Source organism: Neopelma chrysocephalum, unplaced genomic scaffold (assembly GCF_003984885.1).
Source record: "Neopelma chrysocephalum unplaced genomic scaffold, ASM398488v2 Primary Assembly neopelma1_286, whole genome shotgun sequence".
Taxonomy (NCBI): domain Eukaryota; kingdom Metazoa; phylum Chordata; class Aves; order Passeriformes; family Pipridae; genus Neopelma; species Neopelma chrysocephalum.
The window spans coordinates 852057-874290 of record NW_020897948.1 but is presented as its reverse complement, the minus strand read 5'-3'; the positions used below and the strand labels follow the sequence as shown (position 1 = coordinate 874290).

The following is a 22234-nucleotide window of genomic DNA, read 5'->3' as shown; positions in this document are numbered from 1 at the left end:
TGGGTACACGGAGGATTCGCAGTCATTCCGTAGGTTGGTGTCTCCTCCAAAGGCCTCCCCTGCTCTGTGCGGTTTGCTGCTTTGCAGAGCAGCAGGATAACATCCTTTGCTGGGGAAAGGAGAGGGGGATAAGCCTGCAGTCTTGGGGCACTGGTTAATTCACATCTGGTTCACATTCATGCCCTGATTTCATGTCTGTGCTGCCATAACCCTGAGCAAACCTTGCAGAAAGGGCAGCATTAGCAGGGAGAGGAGCACACTGCTGTGTGACAGGAATTCTGTGGCACTCAGTTCAGCCCAGTGCTCACTTCCCCTGTTATCCGTGGTCTGGGATGTCCTGTGTGGTTATTGCTCTGCACAAGGCCTCTCTCATACAGAGAGAGCCCAAACTAGCCCAGACAAAAAGCTTCAGTGTGCAGTTGGCAGCCACAGAGTCTGCAGTCCCATAGCGAGGGAATCAGTGTTTCAGGACTGCCACAGTATGTGTTTAAAAGCAAGGAGGAATAGGGCCTGCAATAAGTGCTATTCCTTAAAAATACTCTCTGGAATGCCAATCTCTAGATAACTTCAGTTGCCTTTTCTCTCTCCTGTTCTGTTAGCTGGGTCACTCTTGTCTCCAGTCTCCTGGCTGATGGTGTTGGAGCTGCCCTGAGCACTGTGTGGTCATGCTGCTGCAGTGACAACCTGTTCATGGTTGAGTCCAGTGGACAGTTCCTTGTGCTAGTCCTAAGCTTTATTTGCCACACCTGGGTGAGATGCTGCAGGCACAGTTCTCTGGAATGGGAGGATGGAGTGGGTAATGCTTTGGTGCATTAGCAGAAAGAGTTGTTGCTCTTGTTGTGGCAGCACCTTTCAGTGCAGGCTGATACATGGTCACTAAGCTGTGGCCTTTACAGTACTTGAAGGGGTCCTCGTGTCTCCTGGAGCCCTGCGAGTGGTGGGTGCTGAGCTGCTGACCCTGGGTGGGCTCTGTGAGGTGGTGTGTGCTCCAGTCTGTCAAGTCTCACTTTCTCTTATCTGGCACTGGCTGCAGTGACCTGTTCCAGTGGCAGGGGCTGATGGAAGTGTCTGCTGCCTCTAGAAATCCTCTGTGGCATGGATGGTTCAGAGCTCAGCCCCTTATTGATGACCCTCTGGAGAGGGCTAGCTGCTGTGTGGCCCAGATGTGTAGGCAGGGTATCTGCAGAGCTTCCCTGCCTTCTCCAGGGTCAGGAAAAGCAGCAGCATAAGTTCCCAGTGACTGTTGCTGTGTGCACAGAAAGGCTTCAGCCCCCCAGCACCCCCACTCTGCTGCAGCAAGGGACCTGTTTCCTCCCCCTGTGGCTGTTTCCACCCAACTGTGCCTCAGGCCAGGGTCAGAGCCAGCGTGGAGCTGTGAGTGGGTCCTGAGGTGAGGAGAGGGCTCAGTGGGGTGTCTGTGTAGCAAAGAGGCTGCTGGGTGATGCAATGAGTCTTGCTGGGTCTCATAGTATGGGGGCCCCTTGGCACTGTGGTACCCCCAATTTTGCACCCCCTGCACAAAGGCCAGTGGGCAGAAATGGTGTGTCTGAGAGCAGCTTTAAAGCCCAGCTGGGCTGCTGCTGCCAAGAGCTTTCTACATTTGTAAAACCTGCCATGGGTTTGAATTCCACTGGCACTTCTCCGATAGCCTCTGCTTACTGTTCTGTGCCGTAGGGTCTGTGTGCCCGGGGATCTGCCTGGGGAAGGGCTGGGTGTGGTCATGGAGCAGCTCGAGCTTCTGACCTGCCTGAGTGGGCTCTTGGCTGGTTTGGCAGCTCTGCAGGCCTGGCTTTGCTGGTGGGTCTGGGCAAGATCTGGCAGCAGGAGGACTCCGTGGTGACTCCATTGTGCCCAAGCTGGCAGGACAGTCTGTATGCTGCTGGGGACTCTTCTGCTGTCATGGCTGAATTCCTGGAGCAGGGCCCTGGGCTTGGTGGAGACTACAGGAGCATGGCTGATAGTCAGAGATCCCAGGGCTCTGTGGGCTTGGGCTCCCTTTAGCTGTGCTGCTTCACCTCTCCTGGTGTGTTAAGCTCCCAAAGCATCGCCCCTTGTTAGGGAGGGTGCTGGGGGGGGGATAAGCACAGCCTGAGTCCCAGCACAGAGCAAAGGAACTCCCATCTGGTGCACCAACCCTTCACCCCTCTGGAAAAAGGTGTGTGCCCGCACTAAACGGGCAGTGAGCTGGCAGGTGGGAGGCAAAGGGCCCTGTCCCTGGGGTCCAGGCACCCCCACCCCATCAGAGATGCAGTTCTGCTTCCCTTGGGACCATGGTGTTTGTCTTCCCAGTGACTTCTTGAGGCAGGATGGTTGGTTTGGGGAACCTTGGTTCTTGTTAATGAATTAAGCCCTTGGGCAGGGAGCAGCAGGGAATGCTCCTTTAGGCCACTGCTCTGTGCTAGCTGTGTTGGAGACCTGCCCCAGTCCCTCGGGGCAGATGGACTCTTGCTGGATGCGTGGCTGGAGCAGGCTGGAGTTTCTTGCCACTGTTACAACTTGCTTTAAAACCCCTGCTGACAATCACTTTGGGGAGGGTGGGGGGAAATCAGTAGTGTCTCTTCTAAAACACAGCATCTCCAGTAATAGTTGCTGCAGATGGGTTTGGGAGTGTCTGTGGTTGGCATTCCCTGCAGCATCTGCTGTGTCCCCACTGTCAGGCTGACTGCAGCAAGCTGTGCTGAAAGGGGGGAATGACCAGATCTGTCAGATTCTTGGGGGATGTTGTCTGCTGCTTCATGGCTCTTTTAAATTTATGACCTTCTACAAGAGGCTCTTTTTAAAAAAACAAGCTGCCTTGTCTTCCCTGTGTAATAGTTCTCAGTGTATCAGTGCTTATTATCATTTCCCTGTGCAGGAATTCCAAACTGGAGCATCTCAGTGATGCTCAAACTGCTGGTACATGGAAAAATCCTAGGTGTCTCATGTAAAGATATCACAGTTTTCAGCTTTTCCTTCCCTGGGTAGTGTTCCTGCTCCCCCCTCCAAAGTACAGGGACTGGGTCTCTAATCAGAACTGGCTGCTGAGGCTTGTGCAGCCCTGAGTGACAGGATACTGCCACCCGAGCCCCCTGCCTGCCCTGGGCACTCCCTGAGCCACACTGCATAGGGACACTGCAGCTCTCCCTGAGGGCATCTCTGTCATGGGTGACCACAGAACACAAATGGTTGTACAAAGTATGTTGTGATGGATTTCTGGATGAGAGCTCTACTGTTAGTCTACAAATGCAGAGCTGATGTTCAGAGAGAGCCTTTTGCTTCTTTATTTGCATTTGACTGCAGCATCTGAGAGATGCTTCCTTGAGTCTGAGGTCCTTTTCCTGCGGATTTGTCCTGTTCTTTCGTTTCAGGGTTATGCAGGAGCTTGCTTACTTGGCAGTGGTTGGGCAAGGGCAGGGCCAGCCCTCGTTTCCTAATAGCAGATGGATACATGGGTCCTGCCAGCAGGGCCTATGGGACGTGCAGGAGTGCTGTGACCAGGGTGGGTGCTGGACCTGAACAGGAGCACGAGGTGATGGATCTACCAACTTTGTGCTTGCTGGAGCAGCACTTGCAAGTGGTTTCCCAGCTGGAAAGCAAAGACCTATTTGCACAGGTCTGTTTAATCCTGTGTTCCTGCAAACATGGAAGGGCTTCCTGCGACAGCTTCTCTTGCTGCATTGGGGAGCTTTAAGGTGTTTTCTTAAAGCTAAAAAATGATTTCTTTCTGCAACGAAATGCCAGATTGCTGAAATGCAGCCTGCAAACCTGGTACAGGCTGTGCCAGTGGGGAGCTGAGTGTGGGTCAGGCATGTGTGGGGGTTGGATTGTGGCTGCTCCCAGAAGAGCTTGAGTGGGAGGAATGGTTCTCCTTAGGGCGTCTCCCCTCTGTACTTATGTCACAAGTGCGTTGATGGTGTTCAAGGGGAAATAGCAACAGCCATTCCAGAGCTGTTTGGGTCAGGAAAAGGGACAGAGGTACAACCCTGAGTGAGGGCTGCTCATCTTCCATAGCTGGTGGTAGGAACAGCTGCAGTAGTAGGAGTGACACTCCTGCCTTGGGGTGCCAGGATGTGACACCAGCCTGCTGCCTCTCAGCTCTCCTTGGTCCCTGCTGCAGACACGCCTGCTCTCGGGGTGGCCTCTTTGCTGTGCCCGCTGATGCCACTGTGATGCTCTTGCTTCTGCCTGGAATCCAGGGGCTGATGTGACAGGTCCTGTGGGGAGGGATGGGGGCAGAGAGCCCAAGGCCTGGTTGTCTGTCCTGGAAACAAGATAATTGTAAGGTGGGAGAAGCGACAAGCCCACAGTGGTCCCCTTGTCCCAGTTGTCACTCCAGCCATGCCCAAATACTGCTGCTCTGCCTGCTGAGCTGTGCCAGGGCTGAAAGCTGAGAATGGGTAGGGCAATAACAAGGGGAATGTTGAATATCTCCACTGACCCCCTTCAAACTACTCAAGGTGATTTGAATGCACAGGGCTGTAGTGCACGTGGATGAGGGCTCTTCCCTGATGCTGCTGCTGGGAGGAGCTCCTGGAGAATGCTCTGTCCTCTAACTTAAAGCAGAGCCTGGCTTGTGAATCAGCTTCATGATAAATAAACAGCAGGTACAGTAAGCAAAGCCAAGGGCTGTGGGAGCTGGTGAAGTGTTAGTGTTCCTTTGGGTTATCTGAGAGTTCAAGGGCTCTGCCTGGCTGGTCACTCTGCAGGGCTGTGTGGGCACCATCAGTCCCCGTGGAGGCAGCACATGATTTGGATAGTGATGTGGAGGAGCTGCTCTCTCCAGGATGCTGCTGCTGCTGAGGGTCAGACTGCAGCGTGGATAGAGGGCTGGCAGGAGAGCCCACAGCCCTTCCCTGGCTCCCCCAGCCTGCTCAGTCAGCAGCATTTCCCCATCAGGTGCCTGTTACTTGTGTAGTATCAAGGTGAGATTCTTCTTTTTTCAAAGATCAGTGCTACTAAGATTCATGAAGGGAAACACTGAGGCAGAAGGTATTTATAGCATTTCCAAAAACTGCCATTCTGAACAAATGCGGCCGCTTGACTTTGCTTTCCAGGAGTAGTTTTGTTTAACCACCGTAAGACTTCTTTTAAAATTTCTCTGGCACTCTAAAGACAATCATTCTGTCAGAGCAAGAGATGACATCTTCATGGGAATTTCCCATTGTGTTCAGATGGAGTTATATGGGAGACCGACTTTTTACGTGGACAGATAGTGATAAGACAAAGATGAATGGTTTTAAACTAAAAGAGGAGAGATTTGAATTAGATATTAGGGAAGAAATTCTTCCTTGTCAGAGTGGTGTGGCCCTGGCACAGGTTGCCCAGAGAAGCTGTGGCTGCCCCATCCCTGGAAGTGTCCAAGGCCAGGTTGGATGGGGCTTGGAGCAACCTGGGATAGTGGAAGGTGTCCCTGCCCGTGGCAGAAAGTAGAATGGGATGAGCTTTAAGGTTCCTTCCCACCTAAGCCTTTACGATTTCTGACTTCTGTGATTTTCCTGTTCACTTACAAAATTTGGCTAGGTTTCTCATCTGTGCCTCCACCTGGTATCCTAAAGGTATCTTGAGGTATCCTTACATTCAATCTGCAGAATACTCAAAATAGCTTCTCTACAGACCAAATACAGGTTTGAGGAGACCTGTATTCTTTGGCCGTGGCTGTAATGGCTAGAAATATGTTGTTTTATGAGAAAAATCAGGTCTGAAGGGATTGTTGTGAACCATAAAATCAATCAATGTCTGTATTGTCTTCAGTAGTAATTGGAACTGGGGATCATTTTCACTTCAACTCTCTACAAGTAAAGCATTCTGCAGTTCATTAAAGCTCCAACCTTGAAGTGTTCCTTGAGCTGATGAAAATCAGAGGTCAGGCTTCTTGGAATGCAGCTGTTCCAGTTCCCTTTGCTATTGAAAACTGCCTCCGAACACAGCTCCTTCCAGCAGGGAGATCCTGTGGCAAAGGCCAGCCCAAAGCCATGCGACTGGAATCTCCCGAGGGTTGTTTTATTTAAAAGGCAAATGAGCTTGTCTTGTAGGAGTGATTATTTTGGGGCATTCTGCTTTGTGAGGAATGGAGGTCGTTCCTTCAGCTCTTCCCAAGGAGAACAGAGGATGCACAGAGCAGGACAGTGATAATCAGCCCTGCTGATGTTTGAGGGCAGTGGAACTGCACAGCTGACTGTGGCTGGGCACCTTTGAGGTGATTTAACAAAAATGAGGATGGTTTGAATAGGTCCTTGAAGTTCCTGGAATGATTAGAAGTGTCACCAGGCTGTATTGAATCAGCAAGAGCAGTGGAACAACTGGGCACTTCATGCAGACACACTTGAGGGCAATTATGATATTTAAATCTGAACCCAAATACCTTGGCTGTGATCCTGCTGCTTCTGCCAGGTACTGAGCAGGTAACAGGCTGGTGGGGTGTGAACAGGGGCCTCTTAAGTCAGGGCTGGATTTAATATTCTCTTATGACTCTATGTTTAGTCTTCCAAGAAGCAAATGCCTGGCTCTTTGGAAGGACAGGGAGAAGATCCCAGCATGCCCAGCTGTTTTTTGAGGGTCTGGAGGACTGTCCAGTGTAAGACTCTGCAGACACAGCTCCTCTGCCTGGGGCTGCATCAGTGGGGATTGCCCAAGCCCCCAGGGCAGGTGGAAGGTGCTAATTTGGAAACTAGCTGCTTTCTAAAAATAATGACAGAAGGAAGGCTATAAACAAACATCCCTCCCCCCCAAAATCAGTCATCCACAGCACATTTTCAATTCCAACAACTTGCTGAAATAAACCTTAGAAGATCCTGTGAGCAGGAATAGCCTAGTGCTGCAAAGCTGGAAGCTTAAGCACAACTTCCACACTTCCTTGTTCTGCACCTTTTTGGGTTGTTTGCTGATGTTGCCAAGCAGACTGAGCTGATGGTTGTGCAGAAGTGTGTGCCTGCTCCAGTACCCGTGGGGATTGTAGTTCCACATTACAGCACAAGCTGATTTTAAAATATAACAGGCTGTGACCCACAGCAACTCCAGAGCAGATCTATGCCCTGATGTGCTGTAGCCCTTTGGAGGAGTAAGTCAGCAACTGGAATGCTCCTGACTGGTGCAACTGGCCTCTGCAAGGAGGGCATGCTACCTGCATTTCCTGTGGAAACACTGGGATGCTGTTGGCTTCCTCAATATGTTTGTCTCTTCCCACAGATGCGAGAAACACTGAAACTTAGTTAAGAGTTGTGTTGAGGGCCAAGGTCAGACTGTTCTAGGTGGGCTTGCTCTGACTTGTGCTTTTGAAACGCATTTTAGGGAGGGGGTGTTTTCTGGGTTTGCTGGGCATTCAAAAGTCCTGGTTTATGGTTGCGGAGGGCTTCAGGGGGGTTAATTTGCAATTGCACTAATAAATGCATCCCTAGCTCTTCAAAGCTCCTGATCTTTTTGCATTTTTCATTTGCAATGTTTCTTAGAGCCTTAAACTTATAGCTCTCATAGTCAACCCTTTGACCCTTTGTACATGAGCAGGGGCGTGTTTTGTTGGTACTGGGTGTTTCCCTTCTAGCAGAGCCCGTGCTGCCCTTCAGTCAAGTGGGATGGCACAAAGGGATCCCCAGGAACAAGCCAAGGAGGATGCTGCAGTTTCCCTCTGTAAACAAAGCAGTACAAACAGTTTCTGCTGTCTGTTGGTAGTTGGGAGAATGAATTTGGGTCTAGTTACTGACCCTGAGCACTCCTCCCCCAGGATCTGCTGCCTTTCTGTGCAGCTGTGCCCTCCCCTTGTTTTGCCTCCCTGCACTGTTCAATGTCAGATAGCCATCGATTTCCTTTCCCCAGTTACAGCCCTGTTGGTGTCAGCAGCAGGGAAACCTGAGCTGAGCTTCTCATGAAGGTGCCAGCCAAGCCACCACAGTGCTGCCAGGAGTCTGGCCCTGAGCACGAGGGTGTCACAGAGCCCGTGGGTGCAGGGGACCCTGCAGTTTGTGGACTGGGCACTGCCCCTGGCGAAGGACAGAAGCCATATGGAGTGGGGAGGTACTTAACTGAAGGGGCACAGGGACATGTTTTCACCGGTTTGGGTGGCTGTGGCTTGCCCTCCCTGTAGCTGCTGTAGCCCTGGTACAGTAACACAAGGCAGCACTGTGTCACTGTCAGGGCTGCTCAGCATCTTGGGGTACAAAAATGCTTTTGGAAACACAGATCTCCTCCTGGTGTAATCCCTCCCATTTAGGTTCCTCCTTTGAAGTGTAACTTTAGCTGTTAATACAGTAAATGTTGGGATATGTAAGTACAGGCACGTCCAAATACTGTCAGTAAGGCCCAGGGTGGAGCTGTGCGGTTGCTCCACAGGGAATACGGCTCCCAGGGTTGCTTGGGATTGGCTCTGGTCCCATTGGAAACGGTTCAGGCAGCTGAAATCCCCCTCTTGAATGCCCCTCAAGTGTGTTCAGGCTCCACAGTGAGCACAGGCAGCTGTCTGGACAGGAACAGGAGCTGCCAGGAGGCTCCTGTCACCTGAAACATCCCTTTCCATACCTGTAATCCGTTCGGATCAGGTTCATTTGGTACTTTTCAATTAACTATGCTAAAACTATCCATGGAACAGATTGTCTAATTGTCCTGAAACATCAAAACATCTGTCAGGTGCCCTCCTGGGAGCTGCCCAGGGCATGCAGGACGTTTGGAGGTGGAGGGTAATGTTGGGGAGCAGCAGGTACCTCTGCCTGCCCTTGCACTCCTAAATAGTCAAAGGATTCCTAACAGGGGACTGGTCTAATCTGGTACTAAATTTGTTAATATGCTAGTGGTTGCTTAAGGGGTGGAAATGGTAAAATTAAGAGTATCGTTTAATGAAAATGATCTGTATTTGCATATATGTGTATATATATCAGTCACTGTCCACAGGTTTTGGCGAGGTTCTATATGGGACTGGGATGTAGGAGCTTGTGATTTGAGGTGCAAAACTTTTTACTGAGATCAGGGAATATGGATTGAAGCAGGGAAAGAACCTAAGGGAATCCTAGCCCCTGCAGCCATCAGAGCTGTACTAGGAGAACACTTAAGAACTATTTCTAAGTTTGTACAGCCCTTCTATGGTGCTGGGTGACCTGGCAGAGTTTGAGCTGGTACCTGACAACATCTGCCTGTCAAGGGCCTGGGAAAAGGTGTGCATGGACCAAGATAAGGCGTGGGGGTTCAATTTGAGGGACAGAATCCCTTTGCTGGAGACCAAGGACTATGGATTGGGGCAAGGAACCAAGGAGAGTGGCAGCCCTGCCACCATCAGAGCTTCCCACGTCATTGTACTGCAGTGACTTAGGGACACTTGGTTTGTCACTGATGTGGAAAAGGGGCTGCCCTGTAGCTGTGCCTCAGTGATGTGCTGCCTCACCATGTCCAGGGTCAGGGACACATTTCCTTTTCACGTGTAAGGTACAGCTCAGGCCAGCCTGGCTCTCTGTGACCCAGGGTGGTCATGGAGCTGATCTGTTCCCAACCTAGAGCAGCAAAGCTTCCTGCCCAACCTGCGGGACAAAGCCTGGCTGTCCCCCACCACCAAGACACTGAGGCAAGAGAAGGGTAACCCTGGGCTGTCTGGTCAGGGATTCCCCCAAAACCTGCATCCATGCAATCCTTCAGCTCCCTGCCGGGGGAGTGGGACCAGAGGGCTTGGCATGCCAGAGCCACACAGACCTAAATTCCCCTTGCGAGAAACCCGGCAGCAGCACCTTTTCCCACTCTGGGAATGTGGCCCTCCCAGAAGGTGAAGCAGTGGTGGGGCAGTGCTGTGCAAGGAGGGTGATGGAACCTCTCTGGTGATGCCCAGAAGCAGGGCAGTGTTAGATGTGACAGAGCTCCTCCACACACCCATGAAGGCTGAGACAACAGCAGAAGCTCAGATCACACCCTGCTGGGCTCCTCCCAGGTTGATTCCAGAGGCCATCACAGGCCCATCTGTACAACCTCAGAGTAGGGACAGATGATGGCAGGTGGGTCACCAAGCCAAGAACCCCTGAGCACTGCCCAGGCCCCTCCAGGGGTTGTCCCAGCAGAGCCTCAGCCTCGGTGCCCAGGTCTGACGTGTCACTGTGAGCCATGGGGAGAAACTGTAGATCTTTCAGACTGAGGAGGCTGCTGGCAGGGGCTGGGATGTGTTATGGGGTGCAGAGGAAAAGCAGTTTGGGATTGCACAGGACTTCATGGGAGACACTGAATGTAGGATAAGAGAGCATTCGGTCATTTGGGGAAGACCAAGAGTGGAAGTACAGGGTTAAGGGGATGAAAGGGGTCAGTTGTGTATGGTTAGGCAGCTGGTCAGTGTGTTTAGCCATGCCCTGCCCATTGCAACCTGTCCTGGGTGGACAGCAGCTGGAGTGGGACTGTGGTCTCAGGGGCTTGTATGTCCCTGACAGACTGAGGGCCTAAACATGCCTGTAGGATCCACCTTTAACGTGTATTTTCATCAGTAGACTTCCATCCTGTCAAGCCAGTGACAGGAGGAGGATGAGGCTGTGGTTGTGGCCAGGTTCATGTGAGTGCTCCTCTGATCTGTGTGGCCAGGCATGTGTGTATCCATACCTGTGGTGGGTACGTGTGCTCTGTGCCTGCTGGGCACACACCTCCAGCCTCGCACTGGAACTGGAGTCATGGAGTAGCCACCCTTGGACTGTTGTGTCCAGGTGGTGTCTTCTCCTTTAGCACATAGCAGACAGGTTTGTCAGGTACTTCAGATATTTTCCTACCATCAGCATCTAACGTACTTATGGCTTTTTTCCATTTTTATAGGAAAAACCATCGCCCTGATCCAGACACTGAAACTTGTCAACTGATGGGACAAAGAACTGAGACACTTGGCTGTTCTAGGACACTAAAACATAGGGTTTAGACAAAGAATATTTTCCCCCCGTGGAGGCTTACACCTGCCAAACCCTGTAGCAGTCTTGGGAGGCTTTTCTATCCCTCTTCTCTATTTCCAGATTTTCACACATCATGGTATTCCTTTTGACTTCTTTTGCAAGCTAGCTCTGGCTCTGCCTTCCGCTTCCCCTATGCTTTGGTTTGGGTCCCCAGTGTGAGCTGCTGGCTGTGGGCTGGTTCTGCATCTCTGCCTCCAGCTGCTGCTTGGAGGCACCTCTTGAATGTTGTGACTGACCTGCTTTTTCTTTCTCTTTCACTGTATCTCTTTCCCTCTCTCCAATCTGTCTTTTGCATTCTCCATTCTTCCCACCTCCGTCACTGCAGGTTCATCATGCCTAGTGGCATATAAAAAGACTCCACCTCCTGTCCCACCGCGGACCACATCAAAGCCGTTCATCTCTGTCACTGTGCAGAGCAGCACTGAGTCGGCCCAGGACACCTACCTGGACAGCCAGGACCACAAGAGTGAGGTGACCAGCCAGTCAGGGCTCAGCAATTCCTCGGACAGCTTGGACAGCACCAGGACACCCAGTGTGACGAGGGGGAGCGTCGTGACTCCAGCCAGAGACACTCCAGAGTTACCTCAGAAAAATGCAACTTTGAAAAGTGACAAAGGGACTCTGACTAGCGAAGAGCCTAAAGTGGAGAATATCCCCAAAAGAAAGCTGTCGTCTATAGGCATACAAGTATGGAGTAGTTTGTTCTCCTTTGTCCCAAGGAATGTCCTTACCCCATCCATTTAGCATGTGCCTTTTCTGTGACCAAGTGTGCATCTGAGCTCACTTAGAATAGCAAGAGACGCTCACTGCCTTGTCAGACTAACTGCCTGTGTTCCCGGGGTGAGGGACAGTAGCACCTTCCCATAACAGCCCAGAAAGGACTAAGTTCTTTTATACAAATTTAGTGTTTCCAAGAGCAGTGAGACCATGTTAACTGAGTGAGTACCTCGGAAGAGGCCTTTTGCTGCTGGTCTGCCAGTACTTTGTACTCCTTCCCATCAGCCTACTCATTGTCTGCCATGGTTCTAGGGACCTTCTGCTTGACATCCACGTGGGATGGGCTGCTGCAATGCCAAATGGTCCCAGAGCTGTATGCAGGAAGGATCAATTCCTTTCTGACCACCATTCCCAGCAGGTTGCTGCTTCCCTTCCTGGAAGCATTTAAGTCTGTGGAAATCTGTGGAAATGAGCTGTTGATTTTATGGTCAAATGAGAACCCATGTAAATCCATGCTGTAGTCAGCAAAACTGCATCCTCTGGAGCTGCACCCTCCCCTGGGGACAGGTTTCTTAGTTACAAGTGGCTATCAGCTCTTGTTCTGTCCCAGGTGCTGGTTCAGGGCTGTTTCCTGCAGATGGGAACTTGAGCAGCTTTAAATGTAGGATCTGAGCTTTGAGTCACCATGTGTGTGCTGAACAAGTTCTCCATCAGCTTTTTGGCAAGGCTACCTGGCCGGTGAGGTACAGGTGACAGTGAAGCTTCTCTGCAGGGTTGGTGGGGCAGAACACCTGCTGGAAGGGCAGCAAGGTGAGAGAACATGCATTGAGAGGCTGAGTGCCATCTTCTCCTCTTCTCTGAGCTAGTTCCTAAGCCACCTAGATTTCTTTCCTAAAACCTTCTAACCCTCTTATCTGGAGCTGTGGAGGGTGTCAATCCCTGGGAGAGAGGAAGCAGGGCTTTGCTGTCGGTCTCAATCAGCTCTCTGTCCCCACTTGAATCCCTTGGCCCTTGCCCATGTGGGATGGCACACACAGGGACACACGACCCCACCATGCAGACACAGGTGGGTGGGCTCTTAGAGCAGGTACCTGGCAGCAGCCCGGAGGACACAGCCCTGATCCTCAGGTGGGAGCAGAGCTGAGCAGTAGCCTCATGCCTCTCCTTAGACAACCCTCCCGTTGGCGTGTGGTGTCAGCATTGCTCTGTGTGTGTGCAGCACCCCGGTCTACTAATGTGAATTCCAGCAGCAAGTTCTTGTGTCTGTTTTTGTCTGTATTTTTTTTGTTTAATAAGGTTGACTGCCTTCAGCCAGTGGCAAAAGAGGAGCCTCCTCCACCAGCCACCAAATTCCAGTCCATCGGGGTACAGGTAGAGGACGAGTGGCGGTAAGTGAGACGCAACCTTGTGTAGTTTTCTTTTTTTTAAATTGTGCTTCCCCCACTTCTGCTTAGACCTTCTTCCCTGCTTTGTGCCAGTGAGTGGTGTTGAATGGGACCCATGGAGAGCTCTTCCTCCACAGCACGTACCCACTGCAAAAACCACTTGTTCTGTAACAGCCAAATCAATAGGAGCTTGACATTAAATAAAAAATAAAAAACTACAAGCTGTAATTATAGATGTGCGTCAGCCCTCTCGTCTGAACGGCCGATTGCAGTAAGCAGGCAACCTTATAATTCTGTCTGTCTGAGTGTGTGGTGTGTCTGTGTGTGAGGAGGGGCAGGGTGAGGCTCCACCGTAGGCATAAACCAAATGGATTTCACTGTCAGTGTGGGAGGCTGGCCAGGTCGAGTCCTGCTATTGAATGTTTGCTTTTGATCTCTCTAGAAACAGCCACTCTCGCAGCATGTCCTCCAAACAGGACACAGACTCTGACACACAGGAGCCCAATAACTCCAACTGTAAATCATCTGAGAGAAGCCTCGCTGAGTGCCCCCAGCACAACTCCATTGGTGTTGATGCTGCCACCAGGCAACCAGCCAAGCCCTCACAGATTAAGAGAAACCTCTCCTATGGAGAAAACAATGACCCGGCCCTGGAGCCTTCTTCCCTTCCTCCTCCTGACCCCTGGCTCGAGACCTCCACGTCGCCATCGGAGCCCGCGCAGCCCGGAGCCTGCCGGCGGGACGGGTTCTGGTTCCTGAAGCTGCTGCAGGCAGAGACAGAGCGCTTGGAAGGCTGGTGCCGTCAGATGGACCAGGAGACCAAAGAGAACAATCTCTCTGAGGAAGGTGGGTGTTGGCAGCCTCTGAACTGGAGCAGCCTGGCAGCATCTGTTACTGAGTGTTGGGTCAGCTTTCTGCAGTTAAATTGTGGCTGCTGCATCCCTGGAAGTGAGCAAGGCCAGGTTGGATGGGTGTTGTTGGAGCAACCTGGCCTGGTGGAAGGTGTCCTTGACCATGGCAGGGAGTTGGAATGAGATGGCCTTCCAACCCAAACCATTCCTTGATTCTGTGAAATTACTTGAAGCCCACAGAGGCAGAGCATGGAGGTGAGGATGGGATAAGGAACACTTTTTCCTTGGAAAGGATAAGGTAACTTCCTCTAGCAAATGGAATTAGAAATAAGGCTGTGATGCAGCATGTAAGACATGCATGGGATGATGTGGCTTCTGACTACTCAAAACTGCTAAAAGCTTAAATGGATTTAATCTTAAAAGAAGTTAAATGGAAAAAGCTTTCAGGGAGACTGTGGGATCTCTCCAAGCCTCACGCATTACATTCAAACAGGGAAAAGCTTAGCTGGCAGTGGGACAAAATGAACACAACTTTTGAGCTTGTTTGATATGTTCAGTTGATGAACTTGTCTTTATAGGAAAGTGGAGGTTTCTTCATATGGGAAAGCCTCACTGAATTTGTGCTGAATACACCAAAAGCATATGCACAGGGAACACAAGGCCACTTGATATTATTGGGTTCGGTCCCAGTTGGGCTTGTTTCATTATTTTCAAATGAGTTGACAAACTGTGGGCTTTTTGCAGTGGGAATCATGCCTATGGTGCATGTGGAGTGACAGGAGTGGGTGACAGGGTTGCAGAGGGCAGAATCTTTGTATGGAGTCTGGTTTTTATGTTTTTAATACCTGAGAAAGGTGAAACAAAGGTAAGGCTCAGTTTTAGCTCAGTGTCACTGCTGGGGCCCAGGGAGCTAATGCCTAATCCGATTGCCCTGTAGTGCTGTCCTGGCTGCCGAGGGTACAGGCCTTGCCAGGGATCTCCCTGCCTCGGGGTGACCTGGTTTGACCTGTGGCAGGAGTGCTCTGGCAAGGAAAGACACCAAGACCCGTGTGAGCTGTGACCTCTAAGAACAATCTGCTGGTAGATCCTGTAACCAGACCCTTGGTGGGTGTGAGTGAGCCCAGCACATGCCTGTCCCACTAAGATTTCCAAACACTCTGAGCTGGCTCAGGTGCAGCAGCAGAGCAGGGGGAGAGTGGGGCTCAGCTGGTCCCTGCTAGTGATGGAGCTGCAGGCCCGGGGGTGGGGGAGGCTCTGAACCTGCCTTTGGAAGGGAAGAACCCAAACCGCGTATTTGCACTAATGAGCAGAGGAACGTTGCCATGCCCGAAGGCTGCTTGGAAAACCTGTTAAGAGGAGCATGAAGTCCTGGGTGCCAGAAGCCCTGTCCTCAGTGTGTTAATCCCTGCTGGTACACGGAGGTTGCAGACAGGTCTCCTGCCCTTTGCCACCTTCACCTCGTGCAGGGGTGGAAGAGCAGGATGTGATCTGTGAAGAGGTGCCAGCAGACCTACTCACTGAGGTGGGGCTGAGGGCAGTTTAAAGAACTTTCTGCCATCTTGGGTGTTGTAATGTCCTCAGCCTGGTCTGCCTTTGGCCTGCCAGAAGGAGCATTAATAGATGGTAAAGACAAATATAGTTTCAAAACATCATCTCTCCCTGAGAGCAGTTAGTGCCTGAGGATCTCTGAAACTGTTTTTCTAATAACTTGAGTGCTTCTTTGCTTCAGAAACACTGGAGTTTATTGCTGCAATTAATACTCTGTTCAACTGAAGTCTTTTTCTTTTTTCCTCACCCACAGTCTTAGGAAAAGTCCTGAGTGCAGTGGGCAGTGCACAATTACTAATGTCACAGAAGTTTCAGCAATTCCATGGCCTCTGTGAGCAAAACTTGGTGAGTCTGGATCTGTCTCTTCTGGTTTCTGAGAGGGAAATATATCTGCTTCAGCAGCACTACAGGAACATGTTGAGGTATTAACAGGCTGCTGACACTGAAAATAAGGCCAGTGCAGCTGTAGCCTCAGGTCAATGCCACGGTGGGTGAGGGCTGGCTTAACCTGCTGCTTCTCAGGGGCTTTTTGGAGTGAACCGCTGAGGTTTGGCTAAAGAGGAGGGACTGTTTGGAAAGACCAGACATGCTTCCTTTGTGTGTAGATGATGTGGTTGGTAAAACTGTCCCGACAGGACTGTCACACTGGTCACACGGCACTAGGAATCGATTTCTGCAAAGGGAATGTTCAGAGCTGAACAGGGCTAATGTGGATTGATGGAATCTGTGGTTTTGTTTTCCCCTCAAGCTTTATGGATTTTGCCAGCTTTCTCAGAGGTGAATTCCCCTTTACATGTAAAATAATCCCAGAGAAACGTGAGAAGGAAGGGGTAAAGTGCTGAGCATTTGCCTGCTGATCTCTGGCTGATCACAGCTGAGCAGCAGCAGCACAGGCTGCCAGGCTGTCAGCAGAGCTTTGTGCTCAGTTGCTCCAATGTGATCCCAGGCTTTCCAGGGCTGACGATGGCAGTTCAGCTGTCTGGGAACTGCAAAAATCCTGTTCCTGGAAGAAACTTAAGCTATTTAAAATTTTTTTACCCTAGCCTGAGAAGTACTGGTGCTTTCACATTGTTTTTGGGGGGGAATGGAGCAAAGTAATTTTGCTTATGAAAGCTCTGTTTGGCTCCTTGGAGTGTTGTACATCTGCATGTGAATTCTCTAGGCATCAGAGCTATGTTTGTGTCGTGGTGTGTCCACTTCCATTATTTCCCCCCCTGAAATCAGGATCTCTGTGTAAGAAACCAGTGTTCTGGCTTTGATTCCCATGCTGGGGACCTTCAGGTGGGGGTTCCTGCTGTGGGATTAGTGCTAGCAGAGAGTGTCTATCTCAGGGCTATTCTTCAGGCTGCTGTAGAAGTGCAGTCAGTACCTCTGCTTCCTGAGCTTGGCAGAAATGGTTTGGGCTGTAAATGATGACTTTGGGTGTCTGCATGCTCAGGGCTGGTGTCTCCTGTGGGTTCTTGATGGTTTTGGTTGCAGGCAGGCGTAAAAGGGTAAAAGGTAAAATATGGTTGCAGGCTGCTCTGCTTGCAGGAAGGTATGTTTGTTCTCAAAGGGGTTTTTTTAATGCTTTCCCTTCTAGAACCCTAATGCCAATCCCAGACCCACAGCCCAGGATTTGGCTGGATTTTGGGATCTCCTTCAGTTGTCCATTGAAGACATCAGCATGAAGTTTGATGAGCTGTACCACCTGAAAGCGAATAGCTGGCAATTGGCAGAGACACCAGAGAGAAAGGTGAGTGTGGGGCACTGGAGAGTGGCCAGAGCACCTTGCAGACAATTTTGGGTATCTATTTCTGTCTGCAGACAGATGCTCTCAAGGGCTTCTGCCATCTGGCACTTATATGGTCTCACAGCCTTGCAAGGTACTGAAGCCATTCTTCTTGAGTAAAAGTGGGAACAGTTTTGTACAAGGGGAAAAGCTGTTGGGATGGAGAGAGCCCAGAGTGGTAAGCAGTGCTGCAGGGGACTCCAGTGTTCCCAGCAGTGGGTGAATGGGTTTAACTATTCCTAGTGCCTGAGTAGTGTAGAAAACAACTGGAGCCTTTTGAAAATGCAGAAGAGGTGGTGTCCCTGGCTCTGCAGGTAAGGGTAGAAGGACTGTGGCTCAGGGCAGGGCAGCATACTAAAATTTTGCAGTTCCAGATCAAGTCATGTTTTCATGCCGCCTGTACTGTGCCCTGACCTCCAGCTCGGCCAGACACAACCTCTGAACTCCAGGCCACCTCAGAAGGCCCCTGTACCGTGGAAGCTGCATGGAGCTGTGTCAGGGGAGGTTTAGGTTGGATCTCAGGAAAAGGTTCTTCCCCCAGAAGGTGGTTGGGCACTGCCCAGGCTCCCCAGGGCAGTGGTCACAGCCCCAAGGCTGCCAGAGCTCCAGGAGCATCTGGACAGACTCTCAGGGACATGGTGGGATTCTTGAGGCGTCTCTACAGGGCCAGGAGTTGGACTCAGTGATCCTGTCTGTGGACCATCAACCTCTGGGTTGTGGACTCCCCGTCCGTGGAAGTGTTCAAGGCCAGGTTGGATGGGGCTTGGAGGAACATGGTCTAGTGGAAGGTGTCCCTGCCCATGGCAGGGGGGTGGAACTGGATGATCTTCCAGCCCAAACCATTCTGTGATTCCACGAGTCTTGTAGGTCCTTTCTACCTCAAAGACATTCTATGAGTCTCTGAAATGCAAAATGGCACATCTCTAGAAACTGGGGCAGCTGGTTTTGAGGTGTGTTTTGCTCGAGAGCTGCTCCTGCTTCTCTCCCCTGACACTGGATCTCACTGCTCAGTCCCTCACACCTCAAGTCCCCACCAGGTCAGAGAAGGCATCTGTCTGTGCATGTTTATTTTAGATTTGGGGTTTTCCTTACTGTCTCCCTAAAGGAAGAGAAGAAACCACCTCCTCCAGTGCCAAAGAAGCCAGCCAAGTCCAAATCGCAGCTGAACCGGGACAAAGGCTCCGACTCGGACAAGCAGCGGCAGGAGGCGCGGAAGCGGCTGATGGCGGCCAAGCGCGCGGCCTCGGTGCGGCAGAACTCGGCCACCGAGAGCGCCGACAGCATCGAGATCTACGTCCCCGAGGCACAGACCCGCCTCTGAGCCACGGGCGGAGCACGGCACCGGGTGGGTTTTATAAGTCATTAAAAAGGAAAAAAAGGTTCTCTTGAAACTAGTGTGATTTATTCAGTATAGAGACAATGAGCCATCCTTGAAAAGGGCTCCTGAGTTGGCTTTTTTCTCTCAGCTTTAAGTAATGAAGATTTTAAAAAAAAGAAAAAAAAAAACAAAGAAAAAAAAAAAAGAAAAGAAAAAAATGCCCCTCGTTTTCTCCCTGGCTGTGGTGTCGCTGAACGGACTGGACAGACTCCTGGGAACTCCAGCCCCTCGACTTGGAACTTCAGTCTTTTTACTTGTTCTATCTCATGAAAATTATTAGCTTGTTTACAAGAAGAGGACAAGGAAACATGAAGCCTTGAGCACTTGCCATGCTGTATTCTTCCTCCTCCTTAAATCTGTTTTGCCCTTCTCATCCTTTATTTTTCCTTCCCCCTGCTCCCTTTCTCCCACCCTTTGCATGGCTTCAGTTCCCGTGTTCCAAACCCCCCTCCCTGCAGAGAACACCTGTTGGTGTGTACTCCTGCTGCACTCTGCCAGCCAGCAGCCTTCCTCGGGGTTTGTGTTCCTTGGGATGGGATATTGGGGTGGGCAAGGACTGGGGGCGGGGGGTTGTATCCTCTGTTTGTGGGAGGGAGAAGATGCTGGGGCCTGTAGAATGTACAGAGGGGTTGAAATGCAGCCCAGAAGCAAACGTGCAATAACCTGGCAAAGGGGGAAGGGACAGTGAGCAACTGATCCTGAGAGCTGGACCTTCCTCCAGGCATAGGAGCGGAGCTGAAGGACCACAGAGCACGAGCCACATCACTTTGATTTTTCTCCTCATCCCTTTCCCAAGTTACTTCCCTTGAATTGCTTGTTGAGAAAGAAGCTGCTGCACTGGGGGACCTGTTAGAGTGGGTGGGGCCGGGGGAGCGCAGGGGAGCATCCTGGTGCTGGGGTGGGTGGTCTGTGTGTGTACAGAGAGGGGGGCAGGGGCGGCCACCGGCCTGTACGATGTGTACATATGCACATATACACTTAGTAGTACCTGTATAGTAATTCCTACACACGTATACCTGCCCATGCACACCATGCAGGTGGGACTCACCTGGGTGAGGGTGGGCAGATGTATAGCATATATTTTTACATGTACTATATCTAGATGTGTGTAAAAGTGTGTGTAAAAATATATACCCTGTGTGTAAGCAGATGACTATTTTTCCTTATCTCCCTGCTCTCTGGGTAGAGGAAGGATTGCTAAATATTTTTTAGCCCGTTTTTCCCTTTGTAAGTCTCCTTTTCTGGCTTCTCGGAGCCAGAGCTGCCACTACGCGATTCTTTGCCACCCCCTCCCACTAAAGGTTTTTGTCCCATCCTGAGGGATCTTGCTGGGGATTTTTTTTCTTCACATGTTTGAACAAGTTGGGAGATTGTATGCTACTGTCATGGGGGTGGAGGTGGAATCCCAGAGGTTTCAGTGAGAGTGTTGGTGATCCAGAAGGCAAAAAATAAATAAAAGTGAAATCCTGAATGCTGTCTGAGCCTTTCGTGCTGTCCTGGGTTGTCCATGAGATGTTTCTGCCCACAACCCTAAACTCTGAAACATGGGGCTGGATTCCCATCAAAGGTTGGCCATGATGTGATTCAAATTCAACACCGGGTTGAGGTGGGGGTTGGGCTCTTCTCACAGAACAAAGGACAGGACAAGAGGAAACAGCCTCAATTTGTGCCAGAGGAGGTTGGATATTGGGGAAAACTTCTTCATGGAAAGGGTGGTCAGGCCTGGGCATGGGCTGCCCAGGGCAATGCTGGAGTCACCATCCCTGGATGTGTCCCCAAGGTGTTCCCAGGTGGCACCTGGGGAGAGGGGTTGGTGAGCACGGGGGGATTTGGTTGAAGGCTGGACTCTGATCTTGCAGGCCTCTTATAACCTTAATGATTCTGTGGGGGTGGAAACACTGTTGTCTTGCACTGTCGGGTTTTGGGGAGGGTTGCAAAGATGCTCTTTTAGGGAATACCAGGGAAATGTGATTTTTTTTTTTAACTTTTTAAATTTTTGTTTTATTTACTCTTCCCAAAGTGGCTGAGGCTGCTGTTGGGAGCTGTCCTGGAGAGCTGCCCCTTTCCAGGGTCAATGAGCACCAGCTCAGCCCCCCAAATTGTTCAGTGACAGTCACAACCCTGGGCTGGGTGGCTGGGTGGGCAGTGGGTTGGGGGCTCGGGGGGGGCTGTGCCCACCTTACTCATTTGTTTGCTGCCCCTCAGAGAGAAGAGCTCCCAGGAGTGCAGAGAGTGGGTTATTTACCCTAAAACCAACCAGAACTGCCCCTGGTCTGATCTGTGAGGGGCCACATCCCAGGGCAGGGGGACACAAGGCTGTTCCTCGGGGTGGGCAGGGCGGGGTGGGGTCCTGCCCGGGTGTTTGTGCCCTCTGTGGTCACGCTGGGTGTGATGGGCTGGCAGAGCGCCCACCCCCTGGGCTTTACCTGCTCACCTGTGTGATACCTGTGTGTTAGAGATATCATTTATATTAGTCGCATAATAATGAATATAAATAATAATTATGTGTTTATATGTTATTACACAGTATCATATAATTTATATTAAAATATATAAAATATATTAAAAGTACCTAATCCCTACAGCTTCATAAATGCATTTACATATGTTAATTACATAACTATATTAAATTACATATATATGCAATACATACATATATACATACCAATACAGGGGTAAAGTGTTACATATATAAATAAATGCATAACATATAGAAAAAATGTCTTACACATATTTAAACACGCAGTAAAGTGTTACATGTATAAATAGGTGCATAACACATAAACAAAAAAATGTCTTACAAGTATTTAAACACGCCCTTGTATGACAATTTCACTTTCACGTATATAATTCTTATCTGAGGCCAGAGGGAGCACGCAGCCAATCATAGGGCTGCCTGAGATCACGTGGGTGCCCTAGTGTCACGAGATGGCTACCAGCCAATCACAGAGCGGCATGACGTTTCACAAAATGGCTGCGCCCTGTCATAAGATGGCGGGCGAAACAAAATGGCCGCCTCTAGTGGACACGGGGGTGTGGCCTTGTGTCAAACATACTTCCGGGAAAAACCTGTGGGCGGGGCGACCGGTCCTGCCAACCAATCACAACACATACGTAGTTGCAGGACGAGGCCAGCCCCGCCCCCGAGGGCCCCGGGCGGGGGAGGGTCCCGGGGGAGTGGGGGGAGACTCAGTCCGTGTCCCAGGGTGTGCCCGCTCCGTGCCCGGTCCCTGGCCCGCTCCGTGCCCCGGCTGGCGCTGCGGCCCCGGCTCTCCCGGCCCAGGAGCCGCTGACACAGCGGCTGTTCCCCGGGGCTCCCCCGGAGCGCCTCTTTCGCTGTGGATGCACGTGGGCCCCGCGGCACCGGCCCCGCACAATCTGCTCGGGTGCCCCCGGTCCCCCCCGTCAAACCGGGGCTCGGGAGCCAGGCTGGCACCTCCCTGGGAGGCCATTCCGGGACACGCTCCCGGGTGATCCCGGCAAGAGGAGCTGGGTGGGTTTGTGCTGCCCCGGCCACTCGTGCGGGGCTCGGGGACCCTCGGGGTGCGCGGCTGTCCCTGCTGCTTCGAGGCACAGCCCCAGCAACGGGGGTGCAGCTGCCAGGGAGGGGGCCCGGGGCCTGACCCACCCGTGGGTATTTTTGAGGCAGTGCTGGCAGTGTGTAAGAACTGTGAAAGGCTGGGAGAGTTGGAGGTGTCCAGCCTGGAGAAGAGCAG

General features: G+C 51.2%; 1 protein-coding gene across 8 annotated transcripts in view; it reads left to right on the top strand.

The window, feature by feature from the left end:
• Positions 1–19989, top strand: part of DLGAP4 (DLG associated protein 4) — a 73845-nt gene extending 53856 nt beyond the window's left edge. For 7 of the 8 annotated variants that reach the window (XM_027704730.1, XM_027704728.1, XM_027704727.1 and 4 more), the window contains 6 exons: positions 11194–11555; positions 12882–12973; positions 13413–13816; positions 15623–15714; positions 16952–17104; positions 18246–19989. In XM_027704730.1, coding sequence (XP_027560531.1) covers positions 11194–11555; positions 12882–12973; positions 13413–13816; positions 15623–15714; positions 16952–17104; positions 18246–18461 — 1319 coding nt within the window. In that variant the 3' untranslated portion in view covers positions 18462–19989. Of the gene's footprint in view, positions 1–7648; positions 10945–11193; positions 11556–12881; positions 12974–13412; positions 13817–15622; positions 15715–16951; positions 17105–18245 lie in introns of those variants that run through there. The other variant, XM_027704735.1, reaches the window with a different exon arrangement.
• Positions 19990–22234: the final 2245 nt, after the last annotated feature.